General features: G+C 43.2%; 1 protein-coding gene across 1 annotated transcript in view; it reads left to right on the top strand.

Moving 5' to 3' along the window:
* The window catches only part of LOC119165215 (potassium channel, subfamily K, member 13), an 84,640-nt gene extending 72,563 nt beyond the window's left edge, over positions 1–12,077 (top strand). The window contains exons 2-5 of the mRNA XM_075871159.1: positions 491–687; positions 3,264–3,578; positions 5,075–5,247; positions 6,829–12,077. Of these exons, the coding sequence (XP_075727274.1) occupies positions 491–687; positions 3,264–3,578; positions 5,075–5,247; positions 6,829–7,216 (1,073 nt within the window). The 3' untranslated portion in view covers positions 7,217–12,077. The remainder of the gene's footprint in view (positions 1–490; positions 688–3,263; positions 3,579–5,074; positions 5,248–6,828) is intronic.
* Positions 12,078–12,317: the final 240 nt, after the last annotated feature.

The following is a 12,317-nucleotide window of genomic DNA, read 5'->3' as shown; positions in this document are numbered from 1 at the left end:
ACTCGTGATTCTCCTTACTAAAAACCATATTTCCCGCGAAGCGCATCAAAAGGCTCGGTTTTCAGTAAAACCGCCTGTCCCGAATGCATAAAAGTCGACGTCCGTTTGCGTTTCTCTTTCAATCCGTCACCCCATTAACCGCCAAGCCCTTTTTCGCCAGACCCACGCGAGCTGTAGACGCGCAAGCAAACGGCAAAAAAAGAGCAGCTTACTTGGCCACACACATGCATCGTGTCAAACCTGATTTCGTCCAACTTCACAAAGTTTTGGCGCTTGCAAGGAAGATGCGAGCATGGTTAGCAACACCGACTGGCTCTCCTAATTGGGCTACCCACTTTACTCTGCAGATGCTAGTACTGTGCAGCGTTATGAATGCTGTACCACATCTGTTGAACTACATTTTTTTATATATTACCGCAGTTCTTTGTGCAGAATCACATGGTTTCAGTAAAATATTTACTCAATCACTTGCACATTGCGAACTTTCCAGGCTTCGGCATGACGACGCCTTGTACGTGGGCAGGCCGCAGCCTGGTGCTGGCTTACGGCTTCCTCGGCTGCTCGGGAGCCATTCTCTTCTTCAACCTGTTCCTGGAGCGCATCATCACGCTACTCGCTTGTCTGCTCAAGGCACTGCACGAGAGGGAGCTGCGAAGGCGAGGGCTGCTCGACAGGAGGGACTCTCAGGCGAGTGTGTCCTGTATCATGGTTCTTCAAAGTGGGTTTTGCGGACCCTAGCTGTTCTGCCAGCCTCCCGTTCAGGGCTCTGCCAGCCAGTGATGCCACTAATGTAATCTCTCAAAATTTCACTGATGCAATACCACTGTAGGGATGAAGCGTTTTGGTGGAAATGCCAGCAGCCCCAGATAAAGCTGGAAAAACCCAGACAAGAAAAAAAGAGACAGTGACAGGGAGTATGATGGGCTATCAACTGTATGTAGTATCAGTTGATCTCCTGTCATTCGATAAGCATACTTACCCTACGCTTCCACCATATTTTCAGTAACTACGTTTTGAGAAGAAAATCATAGGTGCCTCAACAAACGTAAAAAGCAACCGTTGGCACTAACGCGAGTGCTTCTAAAAACCATTCTCATGTAAGCGGGACTCCCCGTGACGTAACAGGTGACGAAAACTGCTGCCGCCATCAAGAATGTGTTGTGATGTTTCAACATGAGCTAACACGATGACGTTATCCCATGACATAATACCAAATTATACGTATAAATTTTACGAGAAGTTGGGGGACGAGGGTTGACACTGGTACGAAAGCGTATTCCTTTCACTTCATTGCGATCAGACTTCACCCACTAAAAACCTCTTGCCACCCCTAGTTGAAGGTCACGCAAGATATTTAAAAACTTCGCGATTGTTCCAGACTCTTGTGCTAAAATTGTGCAGAAACCGGGTAACCTAGTTTATTCTAGACCCAACGCCAGCGCTAGCGATAAGCCAGGAATGCTCGATAATGCATCCATAAAAGCCGACGCATTACGTCGATGACCAGATTACCGAAAGCCGACGAGTGTGAATGCTGCAATCAGTGTTAAGCGCATACATTTCTTACTTGGACATTTCTGTCTTCAGCACAAGTATGCACGATAAAGACTTTCGTCAATAAAAAGGGCGCTATCTAATTACTTCACGCTGTATTTTAGCATAAATAGAATCAGATGTCTGCCTAGAAATATCGATGAGATTTCTTTTTTATCATCTTCATTTTGAGCAAACCAAAATTAAAATTTTCACGTGGCTCGCGGGAAGTGGCGTAACGAACGTGGTAGTGCTTTCGGTTATTTATTTATTTATTTATTTATTTATTTATTATTTGTTTATTTATTTATTTATTTATTTATTTATTTATTTATTTATTTATTTATTTATTTATTTATTTATTCATACTGCAATCCCTATTACAGAGATTTTAGCAGGGTGCATACAGATATAATTTTCACAATGTTGGCACTCAAGAATGTATAAACCAAACAAACAAACAAAAAATAGAACGGCATGATGTGAACAATCAGGTCAAATTTGCTGCAAACAACTTTAAGGACGGCTCCATCACTTGGTTATTAGTTAGCCCATTCAACTGAGTTACTGTACTAGGGAAAAAGGAATATTTGAAGCAGTTATTTCGGGACCGGAAAGGGGTTATTGTAAGTTGATGCCTTTGGCGGGTGGCGTACTCAGAAGAAAAGGAAATGATGTTGGAAACATCAAGCTTGTAATGCCCTTTAATTATTTGGTAAAGAAATTGTAGTCGTATTAAACGATTTCTTTCGGTAACTGAAGGCTCATTGGCACGATGTTGCAGTTCAGTTATAGAGGTGCGTCCAAAGCTATTAAAGATAAAGCGAACTGCCTTTTTCTGCACGTTTCCCAATTTAGTTATGTTAGCTTTAGTGAAGGGGTCCCAAACAATCACTCCATATTCTAACACTGGGCGAATGATAGTCCTGTATGCTAGAGTACGCACCGTGGAATTCGGATGTTTTAGAGCTCTTCGAAGGAAGAATAGTTTTCGGTTAGCGTTTGTAACTACGGAGTCAGTATGTTTAGTCCAGCTAAGGTCATTGGTAATCCAAAGGCCAAGATACTTAATGTTAGTTACCTCAGAAAGGGTGAAACTTGCGGTGGAATAATTAAATATTAGAGTTTTTTCTTGTGGGTTATTCGTATAACCCACAAGAAAAATAAATACTGTTTTATCGAAGTTAATTGACATCTGCCATAAATCACACCACTTCACAATGTTATAAAAGGCACTATTCAGAATGATTTGATCGGTTACATTGAATATTTCAGAATATATGACACAATCATCTGCATACAACTTGATTTTTACAGGAATTTCATTCACAATATCATTGATATAAATTAAAAACAAAAGGGGTCCAAGAACCGTACCCTGTGGGACGCCAGAGTCAACGGTTGCCTCTTCTGAAATGTTAGGTTATAATAGGTTATATAGGTTATATATAGGTATATAGGTTATATATAGGTTATATAGGTATAGAAATAAATTATAATGAAATGTTAGGTTGCCTCTTCTGAAATGTTACGTTATAATATGCAACAGTACACTGCAAATTTATATTAAATGACTAATTTATGAGGCAGAAGGTTCAATTCGTTCAAACCTTGATATAGCTGGGTGTCTATGATCACACAGTTGATACAAATAGCGAAAACAAGTGAGGTACACAATTGGTTGCATAGTGTCTTGATGAGTAGCTCCAATGCACAAAAAAATATCGCAGCTGTCGTTCGATGACCGGTTGGACGACTGGAAGCCCTCGGTGTATTGGGTCATGCTGTGCCTGTTTGTGGCCACTGCGGTGCTTTCCGCCTCAGCGTCGGTGCTCTACGCTCGCACCGAGCAGTGGGACTACCTGGAGTCGTTCTACTTTTGCTTCGTCGCCTTCTCGACGATCGGCTTCGGGGACCTGGTGCCCGGACAGAAGCTGTCCTTCAGGGTGCCGCCGTCTGCCGCGTCGAACGTCACCACCGAAGACGACGATGACGTGACCAGTGAGCCCGAGGCTTCCGATGCCACAGGACTTCTGGAGCTCGAGGTTTCCATTTTTTTTTAACTTTTCTTTCTCTAAATTAAGGTTGTCTTTAAACATGGCATGGCTGATGAAGGCAACAGACTTGACACGATCTATTAAAATAGCTTTGTTGGTGCTTGTTCACCGTATCTTCTAACATAACGAAACCATACAAGTGTACAACACGGCCTATTGTATTCGTCTAGCGTGCTTTCTTGTCTCCTTGTGTCTTTTTGTGCTAGAATTCGCTATGAAGAATAGACTTGTGCCAGCGGTTATAGACCAACAGTGGCGTCATACTTAGCATACAACACCTTTAAGTGCTATTCTCTGCATTTTATAGAAGGAGATATAGATTTGCGGTTGGAGTTGTTTGAACGACTTACACTAACATGCCCCTCTTACAAAGTATTGGTTGCCTATATGTTATGGTACGTTTTATTGGGAAAGCTCACTGCATATATGCTTTCAGCATTTACACTGAAATGGGACAGAGACAGAATGCCAAGCGTCTCACAGAGGGCAATCGAAAGTTGCAAACAACACGTATAGCTTGTAAGTTTAGGTTTACTATTGACGCAGGCATACTCAGAAGATTTTTGAGCTAAGAAATTTCTGCAAAGTAAATACGAAATGAACGGAAACGAAGCGATCCAAGGACACTGAGTAACTTCAGTGATTTGCTCGGTGGACGACCTAGTCGAGGATCATGAGCTGATTCGAAAGCTTGTCCTGTCTATTAGCTCAACCAGTAGTGCACCTATATACAAACCACGGCATTGCTCCACCTTAGCTTCCTTGATTATTTCCTCGCTAACCTAAATGCCCCCCGTTTCTTGCTCTTTGGCACTTGCGTCACCTTTTTTAGTGGAATGATGTAAGAACAGGGTCGTGCGCCCTAATGGCACCTGCTATAATACTTTAGGCTCTCAAAGATGTTGAACATAGAACATAACAAGGTCCGGAATATCGGAACACAATGAATACCTGACACACACAGAATCCGGTTTCAATACCTTGATGCTCTAATATGATGTCACCAGCATACTAAGATTAAAGTCCGCTCATAAGAAATTCTGAAGTTACGAGAGTACGTCTCACTGGTGCTGTGGCTACGGCGACAGGGTCTCAGGTTCAAACCCAGCCAGAGGGGAGGGCTGCATTTCAATGAAGGCAATGTGCTAGAGGACCATACACTGTTCGATCTCAGTGCACGTTGAATAAAACTAGGTGGTCGAAATTGTTGGAGCTCTTCAGAAACGTTTGCCTCATTATCAGTTTCAGTACGCGAAACCCGAGATTCTGAAGTTAGCAGGTAGAACGTGCATCATGTATTATGAGCGTGTGCAGGCTTCTCCTTCAGGAAACGTTTTCACAGCCCCCCCCCCCCTTCTTCTACAAAGTCAATGCATCTCCCTTTTTAGGTAATAATGGCGATGGCCACCCATTTTGCCCCCTTTGTGAGCAAACCGACGAAAATAGCATCGCCTTATCTACCTTCTCTGGCTACTCTCCCGCAGGTGTCGAGCTGGTACCACGTGGCTAACTTCGTAATTTTATCAGCGGGCTGCTGCTGTATCTACAGCCTCTTCAACGTCACTTCCATCGTCATCAAGCAGTTCCTCAACTGGCTCATCCGCAGGCTCGACTGTTCTTGCAGATTTAGGCGCCGGACGGGCCAGAAACCCACCAGGTACACAACACACGTTTCTATTCACCTGTTTTATATCGAGTCAAAAGAAATAAATTTTGGCAGCAACAATAAATGTCAGTAATATACTAAATTCGATAAAAATATGTCTTCCATTGTTATTTTCAATAGGTATTTTTGGCTACATGTTTTGTGAATTCTTGTGCTTGTGCAGCACATGTTTCTGCAAGCATAATTATTGCAGTTAGAGTGTGCTAATCTAGATACAGTTTGAAAATGCCTATTGCACGGCTGTGATAGCATCTTCACGATTTTTATGTTGTATGAAAAATATTAATTTGTGCGAAACTTTTTGTTTTTTGAGTGAGCACTTTTACTCGTTGAAGAAATAGATCTATGTGTGTTGTTGTACGTTCATACCCCAATCTCTTCCGTTTTGCGCTTGTTCACCACTTGCTGACATGCTTTGGCCGCACATAACAAAAACACAAAGTAAAGAAACAAGTACTAGTAAGCAAAAACCAACTGGGCCAACAATCAGTATTGTTCACCACTTTGCGACAGTAACTAATACGCAAGAAAACAGAAGCTGCCGGCGCCACAGATTAGTGCCAGTCTCCCTTTAAATCAATGATTGAGTATTTTACAAAAATCTGGAATTTCAAGATGAATGATCGAGTTTACCGTATACTTCTCACTATCAATGACCCACACGGCATGCGAAATTTCTACAAAAGGCAGGTCCATGTATTCTGTCTTTTTTTGGCTGTTTGTTTGCACAGAGCATTCCGAAACATTTGATATTACTATCATTGAATCTGTTAGGTTTACAAAAAAAGCCCTCCACAATTCATTATAAACTACTGGTCTTAAATCGGAAAAAAATGTCTATTACATGTCAGAATCATATTTTCCCTTAACTTTTGTTAGAAACAATTCTGGCACGGCGATCGTTCAGCCATCGTCAAAATTATGGGTATTACGAGGATCGGTCTAGTCTTCTTGCTTCGGGGCTTTGAACACACTTGTGGTTTTGTTTATTGCTGAGTTGTGGTTTTGATTGATTTATATGCGGGGTTTAACGTCCCAAAATCACCATATGAACATGAGGGACGCCGTAGTGGAAAGCTCCGGTAATTTCGACTACCTGGGGTTCTTTAACATGCACCCAAATCTGAGCACACAGGCTTACAGCATTTTCGCCCCCATCAAAAATGCAACGCCGCAGCTGGGATTCAATCTCGCGCTCGGCGGGTCAGCATCCGAGTACCTTAGCCATTAGACCACTGCGTTGGGGCTGCGTTTTGGTTTTGTTTCATATAAAGTAAGGAAAGGTTTCCAACTTTGTGAGTTGAATTTAATTGGTAAGCATAAAGTGCCCAAGTTGGTGAAGTGGAACTGCTGAACATTTCTCGAACACAAAACGAATGCATGTGAACGTAGCCAAACGTAGCCGAAAGAATAATATTTAGACAAAACCGTGTACTAACCATCATTTCCATGCAAGCTGAAGTGTCATGCGTTGCAACTTCAGCAGACACTAGTGCCAGAGTTCCTTGTGTATTTACAGGAACTTGTATGGTCAGAATGACATCCAACTTCACACTTCTTTTATACATGCAGGTATCGACGGAACGCTTTGACTCCAGCCCAGCTTCGCGTGCAAGCCAAAGCCGCGGCCAAAAGCGGCGTCAAGTCGTCCAGGAGGTCGTCCGGGAAGGCGGCTAAAGACATAACTGCGGCCGCAGACTCCGACTCGGATGCTGACTCAACGTATGACTCGGACAACGAGCGAGGACACACCGGCGAGCTTATCTGCATGTCAGACCTCCTCAGAGCCAACAAAGTGTCCCTGGCCATCATGCAGAAGCAGCTGTACGAGACGGCACAGCGCGGTGGAGCCCCCATGCTGCTGCCACCCAGGGCTCTTCAAGATAAGGATGCATTCAAGCCCGGCTCGGTCGGTCCTTTGGCCATAGTGTCCCAAAAGTTCGGTGATAGAAATGTGTGACTATAAGGAAAGAAACACGCTATCAATTTCACAACGAAAAGCACCACCCTTGGCTGTAGATTCAGGACCTTCTCAAGCGTGAATCAGTCAATGAAATGACCACAGCGCTCTGTAGGATGACGCATTCAAGCCTGGCTCGGTCGGCCCTTCAGCCATAATGTCCCAAAAGTTCTTGGATCAAGACGTAGGTCTATACCGAAAGAAACATGGTACCATTGCCTCAACAGAAAAACAATGCTCTTAGCAGATGGTGGAGGTCACTCTCAAGCATGGCGCCCTGGGTGTCATGGCCACAGTGCTCTGGAGTATGACGTTTTCAAGCTTGACTTGATCAGACCATTGGCCAAAGTGCCTCAAAACCTCAGCGACGGGAGCATGTGACTATAACTAAAAGACACGGTAACATTGCGACAAAGAACCCTGGCTGCAGAATGAAGAGTGCCTCAAGCGCAGTGCTATTACCAATAGCGCTGCAGGATAAAGATGAAGTAAAGCCCAGTTTATTAGTCAGTTTTTTTACCATAGTCCTCTGAATATTCGATCAAAGCATATGACCTTAACAAAAGAAAGATGGTAATGTTGCCACAATGAAATACGCCACGCTTGGTGACCGAAGGACACTCTCAAGCATGTGGTGGTTGGTGCAATGGCCACGGTGTTTTGTGTTCATCTCACTGTGACAACGTTAAGTTCGAGTGACTAGCGATGACATCCTCGCCGCCAAAACATCTACAGATGAGGAAACCTTCAAAAATGCCCTCTCGTAGCATTGTCTTCAACGTTTGCGTTTGGAACATGGTCTTGATTTTAGCAGAATGACCACAGTTCATCTGCCGTCGGGATACGTCACACGGCTTCGGTCATCAAAGATCTGCAAGTAGATCTGAAGGTGATAATGTTCCAAAGCTTAGTGACGGAAACACATGACTTTATTCACAGGGCGTGGCTTCTTTGTCTAAGTGGCTAGAACAGGAGTTCATGCTCAAGCCCACAGCAACTGTTTCAGTGACCACATTGACCAACATCTATGACATCGACAACCTAAGAATAAAAAAACCAGAGACGGCATTTTCATTGACCCACTGAGGAAAGAACGTGTGCAATAACGTCCTGTGGTCTTAGAATCCAGAACATTCGCAGATGGCCCGCCTGAACAAAATGATCGAATTGACATGGTGGCCATGACACGATGAGCATTGTCCGGAACTAAGGGCATAGAGTGTTGAATATTTGGTGAAAACAATGTTTGACTAGAGTCTCCATCTTTGTCACTGTATCGTTGAAGGACAAGGACATGCCCAAATGGGTACTTTAGTTGCAGCCCGAAAACTGCTTGGTAGGGTCTGCTTTGGTGTGATCGTATTTACAAGTCAGACTGATATAAGTGCATCCGCGAGATGTTATTTCAAAAGGCAGATTCCAAACAAAGATCACATGATTGCAAACGTATTGCAAAGTTGTTCAGCATGATCATATTTGAACAGAGCGGTTTGAGATGATGTATACTTCGTTATACCACAGCAAACGTGGTTTTCCAATCATGCCTACATTTAAGTTATTTCATCTCGTTCTTAAGGCAAAGTGTCTAAAGTGTCTAGTGGCAGCACTCTATGACAAGTTTTAGCATCTGTCAACAGGGTACGCCACATCTAGTTGCAGCGCAGCAAACATGTTGCAGTTTGTTCTCTGGTTGTGGAGTCCCAAGATTAAGGCGAAAGCTTCATCTCACCTGAGTGGCCACAGATATTGAAGGCTGCATATGTGAAGCACCATAAACTAGTAGGATACGTTCAAGTAGGCTGCACCCGACGGACTTGCCATGATTTCCGAGTTTATAGGTGAGTTAGCTACTCCTTACCAAGTTGGGAACGCCGTCGAACAACAACCCCGTGAAGGTTGGCGCTACCGTGCCTCTCAACAAGGTGTTCGACGAGTTTGGTGACTGCCATTTCTGTGCACTGGTCGTTTCAGGCTCTATATTCGTCACCGGTAGGTGTACCGCCTCATTGGAGGACAAGCCGACGTGCAAGCTCTGCTCCTTCTCCACTGAGAAAAAAATTCTTCCAGAAGCTTGGCCATTTTTATGTGTGGCATGTTGAATGCAACCTAAAAATGCTTTACATGGCTCTAACTTAAACCGCTCGCTGCCGTGAGAAAGCCATGACTGATTGTAGACTATTTACCGATGACTGTGTCTACAGCTACCTCGTGGTCTACAGGCATTGTCGGCAGTCATAGCGCCGCCTAAATTATGCAATCAATTTCCCATTTCTGCAAAGTTTAGACATTCTTCTGCAGGCATACTTAGAAGTACCTCCTAGCTAAGCACCTATCAATAAAACTTGGTAGGGCCTACGGTAGAAAGGCTACAGGTGTGCCCTAGATACTTTGGTCGTAAGTCGCAACGTAGCGAAAAATGCTAGCAGCTCCGGTAATTCACAAAGAGGGGGACTAGTGGCCCACCAGTTCGCGGGCGCCTATGCGCTTTTCTTTTTTCATAATAACACTACACTTAGGCATTGGTGACAATATCCTACTGGTAGCAATCTGAGAAAAGCTCTCATGCTACGCCTTTAGTAGCCTCCACTTCTTAAAGATGAGGCGGCACGAAAGTTTTCCGAAGAATTCTTGGCGGGAACCACCAGTAGCATTATTCGCGAATGATTAAACTGCAAATCACATTAAGTGCACTTTTAGTGTAGTTTCATCTTTGTTTTATCAGACCACAACACCGAAATCAATCGCTAGTTCTGGAATTGCCTGAAAAGCATGTTCATCAACACCCCAAATGATACTCAAAAAAAGTTCATAAACTTTATTGTTCATAAGTTTGCACCGATTGAATCCTTATAACGTTTCATTTGTTTAGAAAAATGTCTTGAGGGCAAGATAACGTAACGTCAAAACACCTTCGTGTGGAAATGTTTCACATTAGGACAACTTCAGAAGACAATATCATGCAATTTACCCGCACTCGCCAAATTATAAGAACGTTTCTTTGTTTTCCTTGATAGATTGCAGATTCGTTCAAGAGCTACAACTGTTACTCTCTTCGACCAAAGAATCTTCTGCCGTTTCTATTGTAAGCTATTCAACATGGAAGTTGCGTTTTGCAGCATGAATTCTTTATGGAGAACAGTCTGAGAAATTAGAACTCGATAAAATTTTCCCCGCCTGTATCATTTTACACTAACGTCAATGTCATTGCTCTGGAAATCAACAAACTATAAATTCAATGGCCATGACGACTCATCGCTGTGAGGGTAAGTGTTCACACTGAAGCATCGGCTCGAGGCTAACGAGTCACTTGTTAGGTCCGCATTTATTGAATGCGCTCAGAGATAGATATTTCTCAACAATTTTACGAATAGATCATTTAAGAGATTCATGCACTTAAAAGGTAAAAGAAAATCAGCCTGTGAAGGTTCCGCAAGCTGGGTGTGTTTGTCCTCGCAAGCAAGGAAAAGAGAGCCAGGATAAAAGACGAAGGACAGTGCTCGGAAGAACTGCAACAAAGACAAACTAGAGTAACAAAAAGAGTATGGAAACTCTATCAGCCACTTGAGGGCATTCAGACTACACCTCTCCTCAGGAAGAACTAACCTGTGGACAGTTCATTCTTTGTGCCCGTGCTCCCAATACAGGACTTATGCCTCGGACAAGGTTGATGGTTTTATAAAAGTAAAGAATGGGCGTAATTAAGTGGGTTTGAGCGGTGTAAATGGTGGCATTTAGTTGAACACCTACCACTCGATCACCTCCTAGAGTTTATACAGGAGTGTTTTCTCGCCTTCAGGATGAAATAACCGTTTTATTTCACTGAGTGGCCACACATATTCCATGACTGTAACTTTGGTTATAGTGTGCAACTCGAATGTTCGTTGTCTTATCGGGCCAACCGAAGTGAAGATGTGTCCCATACAAAGCTATCATCAGAAAAAAAAAATCGCAGGCGTATTCTTCGTATAAAAACGGCACTCAACACTGCACCCTCGGTAAAGTTAAAAACACCCTTAAATCCTGCTCTGTGTCTCAAGGCAAACATTTGCGTAAAACCAGTGTTTTGACAAATCAGCGTGTTTGCAACAATGCTGTAGAATGTACACCGTCTTAACAAGGTTCAGGATAATGCAGAGGATTGGGAGATATGAAAATTAATTTAAAAAAGTGTCTTGCGGAACCCAACGTTTCGGCAGGTCGTTTTGTCTTCTGCCTGGAGGAAGACACGGCAACTTGTCAAGACGCTGCCTCCAAAGATGTCCCCCATCCGAAGATTATTTCAACTTTATCAACATTTCAAATCACTAAAGAAGTTCAAGTGGAAGAATTCTTTTCCAAGCTCTAGTAATTGTCACCTTTGTGCGGAGGAACACATAGGTGTAAAACGTTTAAAGCAATTTTTGAGAATATTCTTTTTGAGAGGCCCCTTTTTGATGGAGCATATTCAAGTTGATCTCGAAAGTACCTCGTAAAAAACACTGCTTGGAATAATCTGCCGTGAGTCGTTGAAGCAAGATGGCCACTTCATGTTGAAAGTGGTATTACAATTATTATTTCTGGAATCGATGTGAAGTGTCAATTGAAGGCTGGTGAAAGTATGTCGTCGATGTGTCATCTCAGAACCCTGACGGAACTTGTTCATCTAGTGTTCAACACATGTTTTCGGCATGAGTTAATGCGGTTATGTCGAATGGAAAGAATTTACGTGTTAGGACACCTTCAGGTGAAGTTGTTTTGAACTTGTACAGTGCGCATCAGTTGTCTGATTACGATAATGAAAGAAAAGGACGCGTATGTGCGTGTGTGTGCAGCTTGCGTGTGTATAATAAAAAAGCGATTGATAATAGTTACAAAAACTGAACAGTCTCATGTCATTGTCTCAATCACGAGGGGTGTCGCAGTGTGGCGGTTTCGGGCTAGTTGGTATGACATGACGATAGCTATAGCGCAAGAACAGAACGACGACAAAGGGACAAGGAGAAGACGAGAAAGTTGGAAGTTAGCAGTCGTCTCCGTCTTCTCCCTTTGTCGTCGTTCTGTTGTTGCGCTGAAACTATCCTCGTGGTGTCGGAGGCTTTAAGGAGACGATGGGCCGCACCTG

Source organism: Rhipicephalus microplus, chromosome 8, assembly GCF_043290135.1.
Source record: "Rhipicephalus microplus isolate Deutch F79 chromosome 8, USDA_Rmic, whole genome shotgun sequence".
Classification (NCBI taxonomy): Eukaryota; Metazoa; Arthropoda; class Arachnida; order Ixodida; family Ixodidae; genus Rhipicephalus; species Rhipicephalus microplus.
This window is presented reverse-complemented; position numbering and strand designations above follow the sequence as displayed.